Here is a 21,335-nt window from a genome sequence, read left to right as displayed (position 1 = left end):
CTGTAGGCACTAGTTGCTTAGGGTGCACCACCTCATTATTTGAATGTTTATATGTAGAAGCATATGTCCTTAAAAAAAATGAACAGTTCTATTTCTACGAAATATTATCTGCAATGTATAAAAATATAAAAGGCTAAAAACTTGAACTTTTTTATTTACGGTGAACCAAATATGAGGATTTTATTTTTTAAGACCTGCATTGCGATTCTTTATCGCCAACATCATGTGCTATTATTTATGAATACTAAAATTATAATCATATGCTAAATATATTGATTTTTTAATTTTAAGTTTTGAAACTAAAGTAATAAAATAGCAACAACACATTGATATAATTCTACCAAAATTTAGTAACGTTATCAACCTGTACATTGCCAAATTTCGGAAATGTTGAATTTGGCAGTACATGAACAACCTCAAAGTACCAGGTTGGTACGCCGCGGAACACCGTAGCCTGCCCTTCTAAACGGGATAAGATCCAAAGCGAAACGCTGAATCGTACCCATCCTGATGGCCCAGATCCTGCTGACGTCATCCTCCATCAACCCCGCAAATTCCCCCACCAACGGAACACTAAGGGCTCGTCCTCCGCCTCCGCCGCCGCGGCTGCCTCGGCGTCGGTGGCAGGCGCCGCCGTACGCCACCGCGCTCCTTTCCTCGCCGCCGCCATCAAGCGCTCTCCGCGGGACATCTACAGGACGGCTACTCGCCCGCCGGAGCCCTTGACCTCCTCGCCTCCGGGCGACCCAGACCTGGCGCGGCTCTTCGTCGGGCTCGCACGCTCTATTCGATCCGTGCGGGTGCGACCGGGCGATCTGAAGTCTCGCTGAGCATCAGGTAAGTTTCCCTTGGCTTGATTGGTGGCGTTCACGGTGGGTGTATGCTACGTGTTCGATCAAATGCCTGACAGGGCCTGGTCCGGTTGCTGCTGTGGTGCAGGCCTTTTTCGGTCACATGGAAGACAATGATGACAGGGCGTCAGCTGAGATTACCACTGACCAAGAGAATCATCTCAAGGACGCCTTAATCCAGGTGTTTGCTGCTACTTCTGAACACCAAGAAGGTGAAGGTGAAGCTGCAGAGGTTGTGCAGGATGAAGAGATTGGTGAAGGTGTGGAGGGTGTGCGGGATGAGGAGATTGGAGATATCAATTCGAAGCCCGACAAACCATATGTTGGCATGGAGTTTCGTGACAAGGACGAGGCAAAGAACTATTATGATGACTACGCGAGGAAATGGGGTTTCATAACAAAGATTTCAAGCTGTAGAAGAAGCCAGATCACAAAGCAATACAATCGGTATGAGTTCGCTTGCCACTCCGAGCGGAGCTCGAGGGAATCTGGTGCTAGTGCTGGCAGCAGGTCAAGGAGGTCCAGTAGAGTTCTGAAGACAGGTTGTAAGGCAAGAATGGTGGTTGTGAAGAGGGATGAGAAGTGGGTGGTCACCATAGTAGATCTGGATCACAACCATCCACCTTTGAACCCTTCTGCACTTATGTCCTTAAAGCCTCATCGCCTCATAAAAGATGAAGATCATGATCTCTTAGAGTTTCTGCGCACAAACAAGATACCCACGCAGAGGATCATGTCTGTTCTCTGTGATTTGTATGGAAGCATGCAAAACATCCCTCTTGCAAGGAAAGATGTGAGCAACCTGAGGGCGACCATGAGGCCAGAGGCTGAGGGCACCTGCACTGATATGGCAGCTACAATCAAATACTTCCAAGAATCGCAAGCAGATGACCCATCATTCTTTTACAGTATGGAATTGGACAGCGAAAGCAAAATTACCAGCGTCTTTTGGGTGGATGGAGTATCAAGGGAAGCATATAGAGAATTTGGTGATTGCGTGTTTTTTAACACAAAATACATCACAACAAAGTACTGTCTTCCATTTGCGCCCATTATTGGTATGAACAATCATGGGCAGACTGTGCTTTTCGGGTGTGTGTTGCTGAAGGCTGAAATTGAGGAGACATTTGAATGGGTGTTTCAGACTTTTCTTAAGGCCATGGATGGGAAAGTGCCAAAGAGTATCATGACCGATCAAGATGAAGCAATGGAGAACGCAATCGCAAATGTTTTGCCAAACACATCTCATAGGCGTTGCTCATGGTACATATGGAGAAATGCTAAGTTCAAGCTTGGTGTGCTGCCGTCTCGGTTGGAAGGGTTTGAAGATGACCTAAGACATTGCATTGACGAGTCATTTAATGTTGAAGAGTTTGAAAGAAGATGGGCTGCTGTGCTTGACCGATACAATTTGGCAAGCAACAAGTATATGCAGGACCTCTACGAAATCAGAGAAAAATGGGTTCCATGCTATTTCATGGACTGCTTCTTCCCATTTATGAGCATTACCCAACAGAGTGAGGTGATGGAAGCATTGTTCAAGGATTTTGTCCACCCTGGGGACATCATCCAGAACTTCATCGTGCAATATGAGAAGCTCGTTCAATCTTGTCTGGACAGGGATGATAAACAGCTCTTTCTTACTGTCAAAACAGATGCAAATTTGTGGTCCAAATTTCCAATGGAGGAGCAAGCATCAAAATTCTACACTCGTGCAATATTTGAGAGGTTTCAGGAGCACCTCAAGAACACTACTATGTACAATGTAGTATGCGAGGCAACCCCTTATTCCTATTTGGTCCAAAATGTGTTTGGTGACCAAAGCCAGAACAGAAGATATGTTGTTCATTGCAAATTGGAGGATGAGACCTTCACATGTGTTTGCAAGCAGTATGAGAGGGAAGGATTACTCTGTGAGCATATCCTAAAGGTGATGACACATAGGAATGTCAATCTGATACCAGATAAATACTTGTTCCGTAGGTGGACTCTGAAGGGATCAGACAGTGCTGCTACACGAAGTCATGTACCTTTGAACATGGCTGAAGCGTCCACTAGGAAAATGAGGTATTCAACAATTTGCAAGAAATCAGTGTGCATGGCAAGTGAGGCATGTAGAACACAGGAAGGATACAATCTAGCCCTCCGTTCAATTGAAGAACTGACTGACAAGCTTGCCGCTATTAACTTGACCCGACAAGATCAACACCTTCCTCGGCCCAACATTTGTGATAAGAATGGGAAAGGGATCACCATGGGTGAGAGTAATACGATAGCTGAGAAGGTGCTTTCAGAAAGCTGTCTAAAAGATCCAACAAAAATCAGGCCTGCTGCGTTTGACAATAATAGTGAGTCAGCAAGAAAGAGAAACAAAGTGATGAAAGCGGTGCAAGATCTCAGGAGTCCATTTCAGGTAACAAAACTGACGGATTGAAGTACAGGGTATCAGTCCATCCTTGATGTCTGATTATGTAAATGCAATAGTGTCCTTGTGCCCCCTTCTCTTAACTCGCTGACCTGTAAGGAAAGAAGGATTTGCTGCACATGGGAGAACGGTGCTAGCCTTGTTGACTTCTTCTTTTTTTCTTTTTTTTTTTTTAGCAAATGCCCTGCTGGAGTTAATGTGCTATAACGTCATTTTGGCACTTTGGTAGTGATTGCGCTCTTCCGTATCTGAAATTCTTTTCTTCCAGTAGCATAGCATGTCTGCAATGCAATGTTGAGGTCTAGGAACTGGTAGACTATGGTTAAAGTTTAACTGAAACATTTGGAGACTCTAAAGTACCCTTACGAAATCTGAATTTGCTGCTGTAGATATTGCTAATTTTTTTTATAAAATTGGTCAAACTTCAATGGAACTCTCACTCAGCAGCTCATATGTACTTGTGTGTAACTCTGTGCTACAACTGTTATATATAACTTGGATGAAAAATTGTTACAACTTGAATGCAAGTATCTCGACGAATATGGTTCTTTTTTTCAAAAAAAACGTGAAATTGAAATTTCCTATACATCCGTTTGGATATTGCTTGAATTTTAGAGGCTTGCCTGCTATCCTTTGGATGTTGGAACACTACAGTACGGTATCCCGTTTAGAGTCAATTATATGTGTTTATGGAATACGGGTCTTGTACCTGTATTAGGGGACTCTGGTGGTTCTGCAAGCATGTCGAGCAGAACTGGAGATCTATTCAGGACAATAGTAGGTTCAAGTTAGAAGATTGCATATCACCAATAGAATTCCAGTCAGCTTTAGGCAGATTAGTAGTGCTAGAATCTGGCAACTGACCTGGATTCATGGAGTAAACGAGAGGAGCGGGAAGAGTGCACTAGGCCTGGATGGAGCTCATCACCCGGATTCTTGCAAAAAGCAGGAGAGACAGACGAATGTACGTGATTCGGTCATACGAAGTATTTGTTAATTGGTGTGTTACGGTATATGTACACGAAGCTTATGTGGAAACAGCTTTTGTTAATCATCATAGTACGAAACAACCATCCCAAGCTAAGAAAAGGAACATGCAACTATATATTATTAACCAGAAGAACAGAAGCAGGTTAATCCGGTCTTGAGAAATTTATTATCCTAACAAGGCACGGAGAAATCCCATAATTACACTGCTCCACGTCCCAGTCGTTTCCCGGGTCTAGCATTCGGGGTATTGACTACACGCTGAATTTAGTGAGCAGGTCATCCCGTCAAGAGAGCCTTGCGGATGACAAATAGCAAAAGAACATAGATTATTTCATCCATAATGGTGCCCCAGCAGACATCATAGCTGATTCAGTGATAGAGCTTGCCCAGATCATCTTTGAATTTGGTCTTTATCTGCTCCCTCTTCAGTTTAAGTGCAGCTGTCACCAGCCCAGACTCTGGAGTCCATGGTTCAGGCAGCAACACAATCTTTGCTGGTATTTCAAACTTCTCAAGCCTCGCTGCTTTTGCAGCCTGCACCGTTAAAACACATTGCGTTAGATATCATGGAGAATGATGGTATGTAATTAACATGAGTATAAAAATCATACTAGTATTATCATTTGCAGGTTAAGATCGCCTTAGATTACAAGTACATTAATCAGCAATCTGAATGACATCAAAGACGATGGATTGCTTATAGGAATCATCTGTCATCTCCATCGCGATGCTTTTTTAAGTACTTTGTCATGCAAACATAAACTGTATTGCACTCATGTGATAGCAAAATCCTCTGAAATCCACAGTAGGTCGGTCTCCTTACATTAGTCACAGGTCATCTAATCGCCAGGTTAGTAAAGACATACCCATTTCGTGTCATAAATCTGTGATGAGCTTTGGCTATAATCAGGATAACACAGCAGAAAGATCAATGTGCTACTAGTTGTTTTCAGTTATGAAGATACTACAGGCTCCAAATAATTTGAAGAATACAATATGTTCTTCAGCATAATTATATCCTAGTAGTTCTATAAACAAGTCTACTGCATCCATCTTATCTGTTGTTGTACTCACTGATGAGCTTGTAAAATCCATCAGCTTTTGCACTTCACCTATGTTCTTTCATAATTTATATCTTTCAAATGTAATCCAGAAAATGGCATTGTCTAATCCATGAAATGAACCCATTTCAAATTAAAGATGATAAAAGAATTTTTAAGTGCTCCTTTGGATATTGGGAAATATTCCTGCTTCTTCTGGGAAATGAACTACTACAATAAAATTCCTGCATTTTAAAGGAGCCTTGAAATTTTAAATTACTTTAAAAATAGAAATGAAAACAGTGGGGATTTATTGAATTTCTATGACATATAAAACGGACGATTGATTAGAGTTCTAGTGCAAGAGTTACTGATAATTTGAATTTCATTTTGATTTCTGAAATAAAGATGGACACTCAGTTTCAATAGATGCTCAGATAATGAAAACAAAAGAACGTTAAATTCTAGCAATAGACAGCTGATAGATCAAGCAGACAACTCTCCAGGAGAAATGCAAGATCATACTGATGTAATGGTACATAGAAGTGATCAACTCAAGTCTAACCTTTGATAGAGATTGCTGGACCTCCTTAATGGCTTGATCATTGTGGCACAGCTCATCAAAGTTTTTGTAGTTAATCCCAGAATTTTGAGCCCACTGCTCTAAGGCCTGGTGCGCCGGCACTACCAACGCCACACAATAATTATGAAATGGATCAGCATAAACCATTATGCTGTCCACATAATTGCTAGTAGTTAGAGCTGATTCAACCTGTAAAGGCCAGAGAGAACGAGAGAGAGAGGGGGTTTAATATAATTATAATACAAAAAGAATACCCATAATGGTTGAGGCACTATTGTAACCAAACCTTGCCAAGAGACACATATTCTCCATGCTGAAGTTTTACTATATCCTTTTTTCTATCAATGATCTCGAGGCACCCATCAGGATGGAACTGGCCAATATCTCCAGTGTAAAACCAGCGCATTCCCCTCTCATCTACCTGGAGTAATCAGAAACAAAAATTGAAGTGAAAAATATTGTATTTGACCACCAAGGATGATTGGCAAAGATCCTTTACCTTGTAGACCTCATTTGTTTTTGCTTCATTGTTGAAATAACCTTTTGTTATGCTGTATCCACCAACTACAACCTCTCCTCGGGGCATTGGAGAATCAGAAATTTTATAGCCACCTTCTTCCCATGAAACGAGCTGAATTCATTTGATCAGAAAAAAGAGAATTAGAGATACATATACAACATGATAAGAGAACAGAAATATCTCACAACAGAATGAAATGCTTGCTAATAAACCAACCAAAACTATTGTGGTATTGTAAAATAATTTTACAGACTTTCTGTGTGCCACTTTAAGTTTTAGAATGGGGATGTTGGTCATTCTTAAGGTAACAAATTTATTGTTGTCTATAGGCCATTTTTCCTAACATCAAGATGAACATACAGCAACTCACATAATCTTTATTTGGGTTGAAACAAAATAATTACTATAACTTGAATAAAAGTGAGAGAAGGGGAAGGGGAAGACTTATGTATTGTTTGATAAAGAAAGAGAGTCTAATCATCCAAAATAGTGTAGCTTCTGAACAATAGGATCAAATAGTAAGAGCATCTCTAGCAGAAGCCCTCATTTTAAAGCCCCTAAAAACCAAATGAGGGCTGCCCCCAATTCTCTAGGACCCTACAAATGCCTTCAACTCCAGCAACAGCCCCCATTTCTTAGACCATATTTATTATTCTCTATTATATTAATATAGACTATAGGTTTATGTCTAATTTAACATCTCAATAATTAAAAGATAAATATTTTACAAGATCATATCGATGTAAAAGTTAATTATCAGGTGCATTATGCCCGAACAGCATAAACTATAGAGTATATATTTAACCAAACTACTGAAATATTATCCTATATGATGTGTCAAAGAAAAAAATGAATATATACCACTGTCTCTTTCCCCAATCCTGTATATCTCGACCCAATGGAAAAATAATAATCTTTCCACTAGAATCCTCTATGCCTCAGTAAAAAAAATGCAAAGAAAAATCTACTCCCTGCATTCTGCGTGCAGGGACATTGCAGGGGAAAGCAGACAGGCAGAAGAGGGACAGGCGGGGATGGGCTAGTGGGCAAGCGCTGGCCCTCCGGGTGGCAGCGCCGCCAGCGCGAGCAGGAGGTGGCGCGGGTTGGCAGGCAAAAGAGCTAAAATCAGTGCGGTGATTCGCAGACGTGCGAGCGGATGGCGGACCTTTCTGGGGTGGTCTTGCCGGAGGTGAGGGGTCAACGACGGTAGCCGGAGGAGATACAAATGCATCGCAGGGTGTTGTGGGACAGGGAATGTGAGATGAGCGCGCGAAGGGAAAATAACGTCTGCACCAGAAAAAACGTCGATAGGGGCCATCCTGTTGAGCCCCCAGGACTGGGGGTTTCGAGGGAGGATTCAGGGGCCTCCTCACTTTGGGGTCTATAGTAGGGTCTCTGCTGGACTTGATTTTTTCATGTTAACTCTCATAATTTAGTTAGGGGCTGGGTTTAGGGTCCCTGCTGGAGATGCTCTAAGGAAGACGTATTATCATGGCAGGCCAGCTCATGCAGATAGCAATAGGTGTATAATATTATGTAGTATGTCAAAACTGATAAAAAAACTATATATGTATGAACGGTATATCAGAAGAGAGAATCCATAGGTGTATGGAACTATTTCCACATTGTTATTTACAGTTACTTTTGACTGGTTATTAATAATTAAGTTGTTGTCTGTTGTTATATCCTCATGGAAATCCCCAGGGTGATAAAGCCTTGTGGGAGACATGGGCTGGTAGCCTTGGTCGGAGAGGTGTGGGGCCGTGAGACAGTAATTTCTCTCTAGGCATAGTATAAACAGATTTTTACCATTTTATGTATCTTAACGCTATTATGTTCATTTAATTATAAATTTGCATACATAAATATCACTTATATCTGTTAATTATATGCATATACATCAGATAAGTTGACTGTCCCTAGTAAGTATAAGCAAATAAATCAGATAAGCTGACTCTCCCTAGTAAGGCACAGACCTTGACATAGCAACAAGGAAGGGGTGGACCAACACGGCCCACACTTGTGTCATCCCATTCAGAAAAGGCTGCTCCAGCACAAGTCTCTGTCAATCCATAGCCTTGACCTACTGGTACACTGCAGCACAGGTAATTCAAAACTGCATAAGAACCAAAAACAAATGCAGCGACATACAATAAAAGGAAGCTCATCACATTATAGCATAGTGCATGTACTCTAGAAAGGTCCTCTGTTTAATATTTCAACTTTCAGCATTTGATTCACTAAACGTGCAAATACAAATTTCACTATAAAGTGATTTTTGACAAACTGTTTGAATTAAAAAAACATATAAGTAGCACGCCCAAATTTTATGAGCTTATCCAACAAATGTTTTGTTTTCTGTAAATAAATAAATCCAAAGGTTTGATGAGCGCACTACCTGCAAACGTACACTCTAACAATGTCTAGGACTTGAGTATGGCATTGAACTTGAATTTTCCATGAGGTAAGTTCATTAAAATCAGTATTTTTTTTAGTAACGTCTTAAACAAACTTAAGATGTACAATAAGACAAAAAAAAAAGTTGACTCCTTGTATGTTTTTGGAATTCATGTAATTCTAGCCTCATTTTTCGAAGAAAAAAAAGATAATTCAAGTATCCGAGAAATGACACTATGCTCTACGACTGGCACACAATCTTCAACAAATAAACTCAGTGGAAATTTTTGGAAGAATACTTCTTCAGTTGACATCTCACTGATTGCAAATGGTTAAATTTAAGATAATCCAAATAGGACAAAAGAAATTACCCAAGACATATATTCATAAATCTTTGTGTGTCACTCGATAGAGGTGCACCACCACAAAGAACAAATCTAATGCGCCCACCAAGCATGGAACGTATTGGTTTAAAAATGAGGTTATCCCATATCATCCTCTCTGGTGCCCAGGATCCAAACCAACTTCCTTCAATAGCTCCAAGATTTCGTTTATAGGCAATGTCAAACAGCTTTTTGGTCAGACCACCCTTCTCACCAACCTGGAAACATAATTTAAATATTAAGTTTTGAGATGAGAAGTATGTTTAAACCATATTTTGGTGCATGATCATAAAATTTGACCGTTCAATTCTGCCTGCATGATACATGCCATTTGATGCAATGCATTTAAAATATTAAGTCTACAGAAACTCATTGTTTCAAACATGTTTCCAGCCTTCGGTTTCATCATCTGCTTGTTGGCTTATCAGCCACAACCAATTTGAATTTGAAACTTAATTTTAGAGTTGAATTTGGGGTTTTCTCATCATAGTCTATTCTCCAGCCTTGTACCTCCCATTTTTAATATATGATGCCGTTAACTTTTTGATAAACGTTTGATCATTCGTCCTATTCAAAATTTTAGAGCGAATATAAAAAAATTTAAGCCATGCTTAAAGAACATTTGACAATAAATCAAATCATAATAAAATAAATGATAATTACATATTTTTTAATAAGAAGAATGGTCAAATGTATCTCAAAATGTCAACAGCGCCATATGTTAAAAAACGGAGGGAGTATAACAGTTTAACCCAAAAATTATTTTCGGTTGCTTCATTTTCTATGGCTTATCAGCCTCAGCCGAAGCTCAGACTTGTATGCTAGACAAGACATGAAGCGTGCTACGGTATGGTAGGCATTATAATGGCTAGGGTTGGGAAATAAGAGATGCAGACCAGAGCAGTGCACCAAAACTGAAGGTTGTAGTGTTGTATGATACCAAAAACATGCATGTTATACTATGCTAGAAATGGCTGGGGCCTGCACTTGACTTTGCCCATTGAGCTAGCCAGAACATCAATTTTTTTTTTTAAGATATGCCTGGTGTAAGGTACAGAAAAATCTACAAGTTGCTAGGCTGCTAGATGTGCAAACGACAACCAAACAGTGCATCTATATCCTAATCTTAATTCCTTAAAAATACTGAATTGGGGGTGATAGTGTGCTCTTCTATACCCCACCAAGTTGTGTGGTCAGGTATAAGTGGTGACATATAAACTGTTTGCAGTATTTAGGTTTTAGCTGATCCCATATGGCATGTACATCCATTGAAATACGTGGGCACATTGCTAGCAGTAGCACTCCTTTAAAAATAAGGTTGTGGTGGTTGTGAATCCACCACTCACCAACTCTGCACTGCAATTTTTATGAATTGCTGCCTTCATTTCCTTACATTACAATACCTCAATATCCCATATGTTGTTTGTTCTTATTTGGCCTTCTAAAAATTAGAAGTTGACATGAAAATGTCCAAGATGGACCAATGTATATGTGGCATGTGCGAATACAGTCAAACATTACTAAAACGAAAAGGAAATTAAGTACATGGCCATACAGATAACGCTTAACATAAAACAATATTAGGACCTGTATGGTTCAAAACTTTTTTCTTTAGTTTATTCACAGGCAGATATTTAAACATATAAATGATTAATGCATCAAAGGCACTCTAAAGACATGTTGCAGCTGAATGCAAATGGCATATAAAAGATTGCAGAACTAGTCAAAGATGGAAAGATAATGGTGTAAACTACTGAGATAGATGGTATGAGAGGAGAATCTTGAACCTTTTTAAACACGGCATCTCTGATGCGGTCTAAAATTGCAGGGACTGAAATCATAAGAGTAGGCTTCAGTGCAGAAACATCTCCTTTTGTCCCCTTCTTTATTTTATTTGATGTATCTGTCATAGTCAGAGCTGAGCCATATCCAATGGCAGCACCAGAAGCTAACATGACAGTCTGGCCAAACAAAACAACAATATGTCATAGAAATATTCACAGTTCTTAATAATGGCATCTCTCTCAATTGCAAAAGATGTCACCTCTGCTGCTAGTTCAAAGACATGAGCCAGCGGAAGGTATGCCAGATAAACATCCCCTGTGCCAAGTTTTGGTATGATTGTCATGACAGCTGCAGTTGTGGCCACCATATTTCCATGTGTAATCATTACACCCTATGTCAAAGGAAACCATAAAACTGGATTAAAAGAGGACACAAGAACTGCAAACTCAAAAGTGGTTGACATTGTGATAAATGAAAGTACATAGCTGTGGATCCACAATGGATTGTAATTCAAGTTTGCACAAAAAAATATGCATTATGCTGATCATTTTGTCAAAAAGACGAACGTTGTCACACTCATGAACAGTTAATTCATATATTTTATCTATACCTGTTTTTCCTAATCCGAGGAATTTTGAGTTGTTTGTGCAAAATGATGTTCTCGTTATGAATTTCAAATTTGAGCCTTTTTCGCGTATCAAAATGCATATGGTTTCTGAATTTATTTTTTTTTTTCTCTGAATACTAGAGTCAACCTAGAGATCCAGTGGTTATAGAGGGTCTTAATTGTACATTGGAACAGTCCATGGATCTCTACATGATGGTGAGGAGTGGATGAAGCAGTGATGGATCAGTTTGGTTCATCCTGTTCCCATCCCTGCTATCCTTCCACAATAAGCAAAGTGGGTAATTGCACTTGCAAAAATACCAAGGAAAAACCAACTTTCCTTTGGGGAAGAGAGGAAAAGAGAGTATATATCAGGAAAGTGAATTTAATTTGTAGAAAGGATTTAATGTCCTGCTTTATTTCTCATTTGTAAATTAAATGGGCATAACTGCATATTATCATAACTCTCAATGTTGCCCTTAATTATGGAGAGCATCAGTTCAAAAGGAAGTTATGTGAGTACGTTGAGAATAGGCCCAAGAGATTATCATAATATCTGTCAAGCTAATGGGCTAATAGGATCGTAATTCTCTATATCATACATCACTTAAGCTCTTGTTCAGTGAAAGTAACAGGATGGTAGGCTCATCATGTGTGTACACCTTCAGATGAAGCAAAAAGAAAAGGAGGAACAAGAAAGAATGACCCCTGCTTTTGTCCTTATTTATTTTCATGAATAAAAATAGATAACAGCATATGACAGAAAAAATCAGAATATCTTTGAGCACAAGTGTACCTTGGGAAGACCCGTACTTCCACTTGTATACATAATAACTGCAGTATCAGTGCTTGAAGGTAATCTTGCATCTGTATGTGATGTTTTACCCAATTCTTCAACTTCACCAAAAGAAAATGTTGTCCAGTGCTTCATTTGATTGAGTACCTCAGCCTCAACAGGTTCATCCTCAATATAGATAACATGCTTAACACTCTGCAACTTGGAACTGATTGCAGGTAGCTTCTTAAGTTGCTTTGAATCACATATCAGAGTTGAAACCTGTGTCTGAAATTTATAACACACAAAAAAAATGAGTTTCCCATCTACTAATGGTTGCTGTCATTTAACTCTTCTAAAGTGTAACCATCTACTAACGGCAATTCAGCATGGACATGTGTCAAAATTCAAGAAGTTGAACTCTGCCTTTATAACTCTCTTACCAAAACAGGTGGATGCTTGTAGAGTTAAAGATTTTCGCTCCATAAGCCTCATTCACAGTTTTGCGATGTTGGTTTCAAAGATCTTGGCAAACCGTCTTGCTCCGCTGCTTCCTAGTATGGTTTCTATTAATCAAAGTGCTTTTATCAAAGGGAGAAGTATCCATGATAATTTCTTCCTTGTGCAGCAAATGGCCAAGTGTTTGCATGCAAGAAAAGAATCACATGTTCTGTTGAAGCTGGATATATCTAAGGCTTTTGACTCAGTTTCTTGGCCTTCTCTTTTGGAGGTTCTACAACAGTTGGATTTTGGTCGTTTTTGGTGCAACCTACTTTGTTTGCTGCTGTCTACCTCTTCTACTCGGGTTCTAATCAATGGGGAGCCTGAGGAGGTGATTCTGCACCGCCGCGGCCTTCGGCAAGGTGATCCATTGTCCCCGATGCTTTTTATTCTAGTCATGGATGTTCTCAGCTCACTAGTTGATTGGGTGGCCCAAGAAGGATGGTTGCAACCTCTTGCTTTTCGGCAAACGCAGCAGCGATGCTCCTTTTTTGCTGATAATGTGGTCTTGTTCTCTAGGCCAACAGCTGACGATCTCTCAGTTATCACACAGGTTCTTGATATTTTTGGTCATGCTTCAGGACTTGTGACTAACATGCAGAAAAGCTCGATAACTCCCATTAGGTGCAATGAGGATGAGTTGAAAGTGATTTCTAACATGCTGCCATGTGAGGTCAAGGATTTTCCTTGTTCATATTTGGGCTTGCCGCTGAACATTAAGAAGCCTTCTAAAGCCAAGTTGCAAGCTCCTGTTGATAAGGTAGCAGATTACCTCCCAATGTGGAAGGCCTCCCTCATGAACAAGGCCGGTCGACTCATCTTGGTGCGGGTGGTCCTCTCCGCCTGAGTTGGGCACTACGTATCCGTTGGTTATGGCTCCAGAAGACAGATAGTGACCGTGCGTGGCAAGGCCTACCCATCCAGGTTCCTCGCATGTCTCATAATCTCTTCAGTGTGGCTGTTGAATCACGAGTTGGGAATGGGCAGTCTACTTTGTTTTGGACTGATAGGTGGTTACTAGGAAGGAATATCTTAAAAATGGCCCCTAATCTGTGTATGTTGGTCGCTAAGAGGGTGGTTAAACGTTGTACAGTGGCTCACGCTCTCAATAACGGGAAATGGATCACGGACATAAAAGGGCCCTTGACTGTGCAAGTGATTAATGAGTATCTCCAGATATGGGACTCAGTTTTTGGTATAGGGCTGCAAGAAGGCGTCCCGGATCAGCATGTTTGGAAACTAACAGACTCAGGGTCCTACACTTCCAAGTCTGCCTACAGGGCCTTCTTTGTTGGGACTGTCCGTTTTGCTCCTTGGAAAAGGATTTGGAATAGTTGGGCTCCTCTTAAGTGTAAGTTTTTTGTGTGGTTGGCCATTTACAACAGATGTTGGACGGCGGATCGACTTGCAAAGCGAGGCTTGCCTCACCGGGACGCTTGTCCGCTTTATGATCAGGCCGACGAGACGATACAGCACATCTTGGTTTCCTGTGTGTTCAGTCGACAAGTTTGGTCCTTGGTCCTGCAAAGGCTTGGTTTCTCCTCCACACTTCCGAATCAGGATACACGTAAGTTTTCGAGTTGGTGGTCAAGGACAGTGAAAGGCTTACAGAAGAATGAGAAGAAGGGGCTCAATTCGCTAGTCATCTTAGCCATCTGGGAAATTTGGAAACATATAAATGATTGTGTTTTCAATAGAGCTACGCATAGTGTGCCTGTGGCAATCCAAGCCATAGCTAATGAGGGTGCACTTTGGTGTTTTGTGGGAGCATCAAAACTCCAAGAGCTATTTGCGAAAGCAATAGCTCCTGTACCATAGGAGGTCGAAGCGCGTGCTTGATGTTTTGTGTGTTTTTGTGAGGTGTTATTGTTTTGTATAACCTTGGTAGGTGGGTGCTGAGGTTTGCTAAATCCTTCACCGCTTGCCTCTTTATTCTTGCTTAATGAAATGATACGCAGATCCCATGCGTATTCGGAAAAAAAAAATCTTCTCATAGAGTTTTTTAAGCCTTGGGAAACAATTTGCATGGTTATTGCTTGAATGTTCATACTGGTAAAGATTTCTCTCAAGAACAACCAACTAATGAAGATAGTTTAGGCAAGACAGGTAATAAACTGATTAAACAATGTAAACCAAACAGACAAAAATAGTATCATATCAACAACATGAACTACCATACAAGCTTCGGTATTACATTTCATCCACCAAACAGTTCGCCCAAAATCTTAAAAGTTGCTGACATATAAGGATGACCCATACTTCAATAAAATGTGTAAAATTACCCATATATAAAGAAAAAAAAGAAACGGTAGGAATGTACTAGTTTCCCAAGTGGATAATTATAAGAATGAACATAAATACTGCACAAAAAAGCCACATATGGGTTGTACCTCATTCAGTGAATGCACCAGTGCATCCTCGCCAAGAGATGCATAGATAGTTACAACTGTTAGATTTTGTCGAAAGCATCCCTGACAAAATAAAACAATTATTGTCATACAGGTTCATAGGTTCTCACAAATGTATACAGAAAGCCACACTATTTATTATAATCACCTGAGCAGCAATGATCCACTCAGTTCTTGTATCAGCAAATATTGCAGCACGACTATCTCGTTGGTGACCCAACTTGATGAGACCAGAAGAAAAATTACATGCACGACTAAATGCTTCTGCGTAGGTATCCCATTCATATTCACCTAAATGCAATTTCTCGAACTTCCTGCCATCAGGTGACTCCACAAATTCTCTATTGATTAGCTTCCTTGTGCCAAGACACCTGTGTCGAGGGTATTTTTTGCTAGCCATCTCAAATAAAGCTGCCATTGTGGTGGCACCCTCCCATGGAACTTCAACTAACATGGAAAATCTACTGTTTCGCATGGCAAGTCCTGCCTCACCACCCACATCAGCTTGTACTGCTCTTTTCTTTCCCTTTTTGTTGAATATGGAAGAAAGCATGATAGGAATAACTACAGCAAGTAGAATGGCACCAATAATTCCAGGCAGACCATACTCTTTCACCAGTGGAACATCACTTGTGGCAATTCTTTGAAGAATTGACATGTTTGGATTATCGCCAGTATTTTCTCCCATGATTTTAAGATTTCATCAACTGAAAGATTTCACAAATTTCGCTACAAGAAAGTATAAAGTGTTAATAACCGTCATGTTAGTATGTTGCAAATAAGTAATAACTAATTTCTTCTCAATTTTATAAATAATTGCCTTGAACAGAAGAAATGAGTATAACTAGATTAGTGCAGCATGGAGAATGCTTTCGCACTACAGTAGCATTCTATTTAACATTATGAATCATGGAAAAATGAAAAATACTAGCAATGAACAATATTTAGAAGCACTGGTACTCTTCTTCCAACTAACAAAATTAAAAATGATCGTATGGTATAAACAGATTCAGCAGCTATTAGACAGCCTTGTTATGCAGAGCAAAAAACTGTAAAGTGCAGTAAAACAGTAAATACTTGGTAGTTTTAATCTCTTTGAGTAAATAACATATCCGCATCTCCAGTGAATGTTAAATGGTATTGCTCAGAGCACCGCACAAATTATTTTATGATGACAACAAAATTCCCAAAGGTCAACTTAAGTTGCTAAAAAGTACAATAATGAAATTGCTTGTGAATCCTGCAGTTGCCTACTTCTACAGTGAGAACGACTCAACATTACAAGCTGACTCGTGGAAGCAACAGCACTATCACAACAGGTTAGCAGTCAAGATGATATGTAAGATTCAGCACGAAGCAACGAAGTTGACAGAAATATTTTGTAAGTGGAGTAAGTAGATTAGCAGGAATCTTATGACAAGTTGAAGACTTGTAGAGAAGATAATTCAATAAAATATAGCATCCATCTCTGGTTTGCTCAAAGGGCCAATATCTTATGGCAAGGTCCTTCGAAGTTGCAAGCAATTACAAAGGGACACGGATTTACATTTGAAGAAAAAAAAAAGATAACATGATCTCACCTAAGAAACAAGGAGTAAAGTAAACAACCACTTTGTGCAAATTAGCAGCGGTAGGAGAGGAATAATTGAGGCTTGAGGAAGAACCATTGAATAGGGACATTAATTAAACGGTTAAAGTTATAATTATTCCTTACTCTGTACAGCAGCATAGTCTGTGCGTGGGATCAAAGGAAATCAGGGGCGGATCAAACTTGGGACATGGGGGCTCAAACTTTTGGGGGAGCAAACAAATTAAGAAAGATCTAGAATAGAAGCTAGGGTTAACGCGAGCAAATTCCAGGCAAAAGTACTCCCGGTGGGAGAGAGAGATGAATCAGAAAGAGGATGTGGATGCTCACCCCGATCCCCTCCCCTCCCCTCCCCTGCTCTGCTCGCCAGATGGAGATCGGCGCACCTCCCCTCCGTTGCTCTGCTCGCCAGATGGAGATCGGCGTCCGGCGTCCCCTCCCCTGTTCACCCGCGACTCGTCTTGGCGCAAGGAGCGGAGACGACGAGACGAGAGATTTCTGTTTCTTTTACGCCAAGGGAAGGAAGTGGAAGATGCTCGAGTGCTCCACCTTTTGTATAAAAAGCTTTCAGGCCGCGTTCGGCAGTTAGCTTTCCCATCTTATAATACGCATTTCAAATTGCTAGATGGGGTTGTTTTTATAATTTTATATAAAAATATTGTTTTAAAAAATAATATTAATATATTTCTTGAGTTAGTTTTTTAATACTTAATTAATCATACGCTAATGAGCTGCTCCGTTTTTCCAAAGAGAAAGGTTTCCAACTCAGGGCACCGAACGCAGGCTGCGAACATGGAAAACGGTATTGCCCATGAGTGTTTGATTAATTAAGTATTAGCTTAAAATATTTAAATAATAGATTAATATGATTTTTCTAAAGCAACTTTTCTATAAAAATTTTTTTTCAAAAAAACACATCGTTTAGCAGTTTCAGGAGCACACGCGTGAAAAACGAGAGGTAAAGTTGGAAAAGAACACAGCCTGTTGGGCACCCACCCTTGCTAGCATTTGGTGCGGATAAGTCCACTTTGACTCCCTCAACTATAGCTCTACTATGATTCATATCCCTGAATCGTAATACCAGGTATCTCACCCCCCCTCAACTATAAAAACTGGTGCAATTTAACTTCCTCGTTTTAGTGGGTGTTTTCGCTGACGTTGCACTTTGACTTGTTCCAATCCGCTGAGTCACCTAGTGGGACCCGTATGTCAGTGCCACATACTCTCTTCTCTTCCTTCCCTTTCCCTCCTCACTTTCCTCTCTCATGGAAATAACAACATACGATGGTGATTAGGGGAGGTCATCGTTGTGTCGCCAACCCCTCTTTCCCCTTCCTCTCGTCTCCGTCGGGGAGGACGAAGCACGAGCGAGAATGACAGCGGCAGTGAGAGGGGAGGCTGTCGTCGTGCCGCCGTCTCTCCCGTCACCATCTCCGCCTCCCCTCTGCTGCCCTTTCCACTCGCCGTCGTCGAGGAGCGGAAAGCACGAGCGAGGATGACAACGATGGTGAGAGGGGAGGTCATCATTGCATCGTTGTCCCTCCTGCCACCGCCTCCGCTGCTCCCTTTCGTTCACCGCCATCGGGGAGGAGGAAGCACGAGCGAGGATGGTGGCGGTGGTGAGAGGGGAGGTCATCATCACGTCGCCGTCCCTCCCACCCATAACCTTGCATGGGGAAAGCCGCCGCACTTACTCTGCCAACAACGCGTCATCATCGCTCTGACGGCCACCACGCTCTGTCTCATCTAGCCGATTCCGCTGAGGGAAGAGAAGACCGGAGTGGCACGACACGCCGTCGTCACCTCGATGGCCACCCCGGTATGTCTCGTCCTACACCGCTCATCCCTTCCGCCACCGCCTCTTCCTCACCTTTGTTGTCGCCAACATGTCTGATTTCGCCGAGAGAAGAGAAGACTGGAGTGGTGTGGCGCCTCTGCCCTGCCTTCCTGCCAGCAATGATGAGAGGGAAAAGATAAACGTCATTGATAGGTGGGTCCCACAAGGTGACATAGCAGGTTAGACCAAATCAAAGTGCCACATCAGCAAAACAGTCCTTCAAAACCGTCTGAGGGAGTTAATAGTCGAGATATCCGATATTGCAGTTCATGGATATGAATTAGATTTAACCACTAAGGAGTCAAAGTGGACTTATTCCCATTGGTGCTCGACTCACTAAGGCCTGCGTGACTGCACAATTAAGAATGTAGCCCAGTTACTCCTCCCCCACTGCTCCATCCATTTCAAATTACTTAGGTCCCGTTCGTGTCCACTAGAAATAGTTGATAAAATTTTGAATATTTGTGGCACGCTTTTCAAACGGCTAAACGGTATGTTTCGTGCGGAAACTTTTTCTATATGAAAGTTGCTCTAAATATCAAATTAATCTATTTTTCAAGTTTGTAATAATTAAAACTCAATTAATCATACGTTAATATCACCTTGTTTTACGTAAAACACTTAATCTTAATCTTAATCTTAATCTTTATCTTTAGGAAAAAAGAATTATTCTAATCAAACATTTTAATCTTTAACCGTTAATTTCTATATATAAAAATTTTAACATCATAAGAATTACACTTTTGACACTATGAGAAATATTTTTATAATTAACAATTCATATGTGGTTAAACTGAACATAATTCTAAAAACTAATGTTAAACATAGGGATGTTTCACTTAGGACAAAGCCTATAACTTTAAGTAATTTGAAATTGGGAAAGTAGTTATTAGTAGTATCAATAGTAAACCAACATGCATATTAGCGATCACCAGACCCGTTCCTTTTACACCCGCAACAGTAGAGGCGTGAGAAGATATAAAACACATGTGTCCTTCCTTTTACAAAAACATAGACAATGTACTTCCTCCGTCCCAATATATAACAACTTAGGATGGGATTAGACCAATCCTAGAACTACGGATCTCACTACTACAAAAGTGATTTTTCTGTACGAGAGCCCATGAATTTTGCAAACGGACCATTACTAGTGGCGTCTGCAAAAATCGAGGGTCATTGTCCCATACGGCTCCTTAAGTGGCCCGTATGGAAAAATCGATTTTCCCCTACGGGCCTCTTAAGATGGCCGTATGCAAAAATGAGTTTATTTTTGCATGTGGCTGTTTGACGACCAAATTTGGTAAATTATGAACCACGTTCGACATTGAGATCGAGGCGGATTCAACAAAGAGGTTGATTCGAAGAACAGAGTATGCATCGGCTAGAATCTGCATTGGCTGAGATGGATCGGACAGAGGACAGCCGATACAGCCGATAGAGGTGATGCAGCCGATTTCGATGATGACAGTTTCGAAGATGTTTCTAGAATCAATCAAGGTGCTTCATGAAGATTGCTGTGATGGAGATAGGGCTCTTGGATAGGCAATTGTATCTATTAATTAGGATATTTTATGTAATTTCTTTAGAGATATGTTTGGGCAAAAGTCTGCTGCAAAGACTTATGGTATCTTAAAGTTTATTAGAGGTAAATGTCGTGTCCGGCAAGGACATATCTTGTATCTCGGGTATAAATAGAACCCGAACCCATGTAATCAATTAACAATTGTTCAATATAATCTCGGCGCATTGCCATTGTCAGGGTTACGGGTTAGGTATACCCTTTACCCTTCGATATACGTCGCATATCGGTATGGCATACCCACGCGCATACAGATACCCTCCGCATGCATTAAGGAAATCCTTCACGGAGTTTACGGATGGAAAGAGTCCTACTCGAACCAGACTGGGTCGTCAACGTATCGTGTGAGGTTTGATGTCTCTGAGTTCTACTTGGAAACCGCCTGACCTGCGATATAAAAGGGACCCCCCGGGGAGGACCTAAGGCATCGAATCTCAGAGCCAACACAACCCCCACAGCCTACGAAGTCGGAGCCTGCAGGAGCCAAATCGCTGGGGATCTAGTCGAACCAACTTGACTACGATCTCGCCAGATCCATCGAGTTCCATTGTTCCCTTTGTAACCTGTGTTTTCCATCATATAATCCCACATCAACTGGATTAGGGCTATTACCTATCAAGGGGCCTGAACCAGTATAATCTTCGTCTTTTGTCTGCTTGATGTCGTACTACATAGACCCTTGTACCAACGTACCCCAATACCTTCTATATCCGGTCTACGGGTATCACCCGTCGACAGTGGCGCGCCAGGCAGGAGGACTTGGTGCTCAAGGTTCTACTACTATGTCATCCAGCTTCGTCGACAACAGCGTCAACACCAACTCAACCAAGTATTTCCTGCTTCAACAATGCTGGTGTGGACTCAAGTCGGCGAAATCGTCTTCCCGGTTTACACCACGATGCCGATCTCAGCCGGTCCATCAATGACCAGAAACGAGAACGCAGTGGCTACAAACCAAGACGACTCCATGTCAAAAGATCCTCCCGCCGAGGCGGAGAACGGAACCTCGACGACATCCGAGCTCGAGAAGGATTCTAATGCGGCCAAACCTTGTCATTCCGACAAG

At 41.1% G+C, this 21,335-nt stretch overlaps 2 protein-coding genes across 3 annotated transcripts; one reads left to right on the top strand and one right to left on the bottom strand.

Annotated features, from left to right (window-relative positions):
* Positions 1-504: 504 nt before the first annotated feature.
* Positions 505-3,504, top strand: LOC4338396 (protein FAR1-RELATED SEQUENCE 5). Its single transcript, XM_015783946.3, has 2 exons — positions 505-837; positions 940-3,504. The coding sequence occupies exon 2, from the start codon at positions 955-957 to the stop codon at positions 3,283-3,285; it is 2,331 nt and encodes a 776-aa protein (XP_015639432.1). The 5' UTR covers positions 505-837; positions 940-954; the 3' UTR covers positions 3,286-3,504.
* An 853-nt stretch (positions 3,505-4,357) lies between these two features.
* Positions 4,358-17,380, bottom strand: LOC4338395 (long chain acyl-CoA synthetase 8). 2 transcript variants are annotated; one of them, XM_066310355.1, is made up of 13 exons: positions 17,184-17,380; positions 16,980-17,087; positions 15,414-15,994; positions 15,248-15,328; positions 12,378-12,644; positions 11,234-11,365; positions 10,977-11,150; positions 9,178-9,407; positions 8,386-8,503; positions 6,389-6,520; positions 6,176-6,310; positions 5,872-6,078; positions 4,358-4,800 (listed from the first exon to the last, which is right to left on the bottom strand). In XM_066310355.1, exons 3-13 carry the CDS (start codon positions 15,951-15,953, stop codon positions 4,636-4,638), a joined length of 2,181 nt encoding a protein of 726 aa, XP_066166452.1. In that variant the 5' UTR covers positions 15,954-15,994; positions 16,980-17,087; positions 17,184-17,380; the 3' UTR covers positions 4,358-4,635. The 2 variants fall into 2 exon arrangements, with proteins under 2 accessions (XP_066166452.1, XP_015639433.1); XM_015783947.3 differs by lacking the exon at positions 16,980-17,087.
* Between the last annotated feature and the right edge of the window lie 3,955 nt (positions 17,381-21,335).

Source organism: Oryza sativa, chromosome 5 (assembly GCF_034140825.1).
Source record: "Oryza sativa Japonica Group chromosome 5, ASM3414082v1".
Lineage (NCBI taxonomy): Eukaryota > Viridiplantae > Streptophyta > Magnoliopsida > Poales > Poaceae > Oryza > Oryza sativa.
This window is presented reverse-complemented; position numbering and strand designations above follow the sequence as displayed.

Excerpts from the sequence above, each read along its gene's own strand:
- LOC4338396 (XM_015783946.3), top strand. The coding sequence starts at position 955 with ATGGAAGACAATGATGACAGGGCGTCAGCTGAGATTACCACTGACCAA.
- LOC4338395 (XM_066310355.1), bottom strand. The coding sequence starts at position 15,953 with ATGGGAGAAAATACTGGCGATAATCCAAACATGTCAATTCTTCAAAGA. Across the intron at positions 12,645-15,247 it reads TGGTGCATTCACTGAATGAG|ACACAGGTTTCAACTCTGAT; the intron begins GTACAACCCATA and ends TATAAATTTCAG. Across the intron at positions 6,311-6,388 it reads AAACAAATGAGGTCTACAAG|GTAGATGAGAGGGGAATGCG; the intron begins GTAAAGGATCTT and ends TGATTACTCCAG.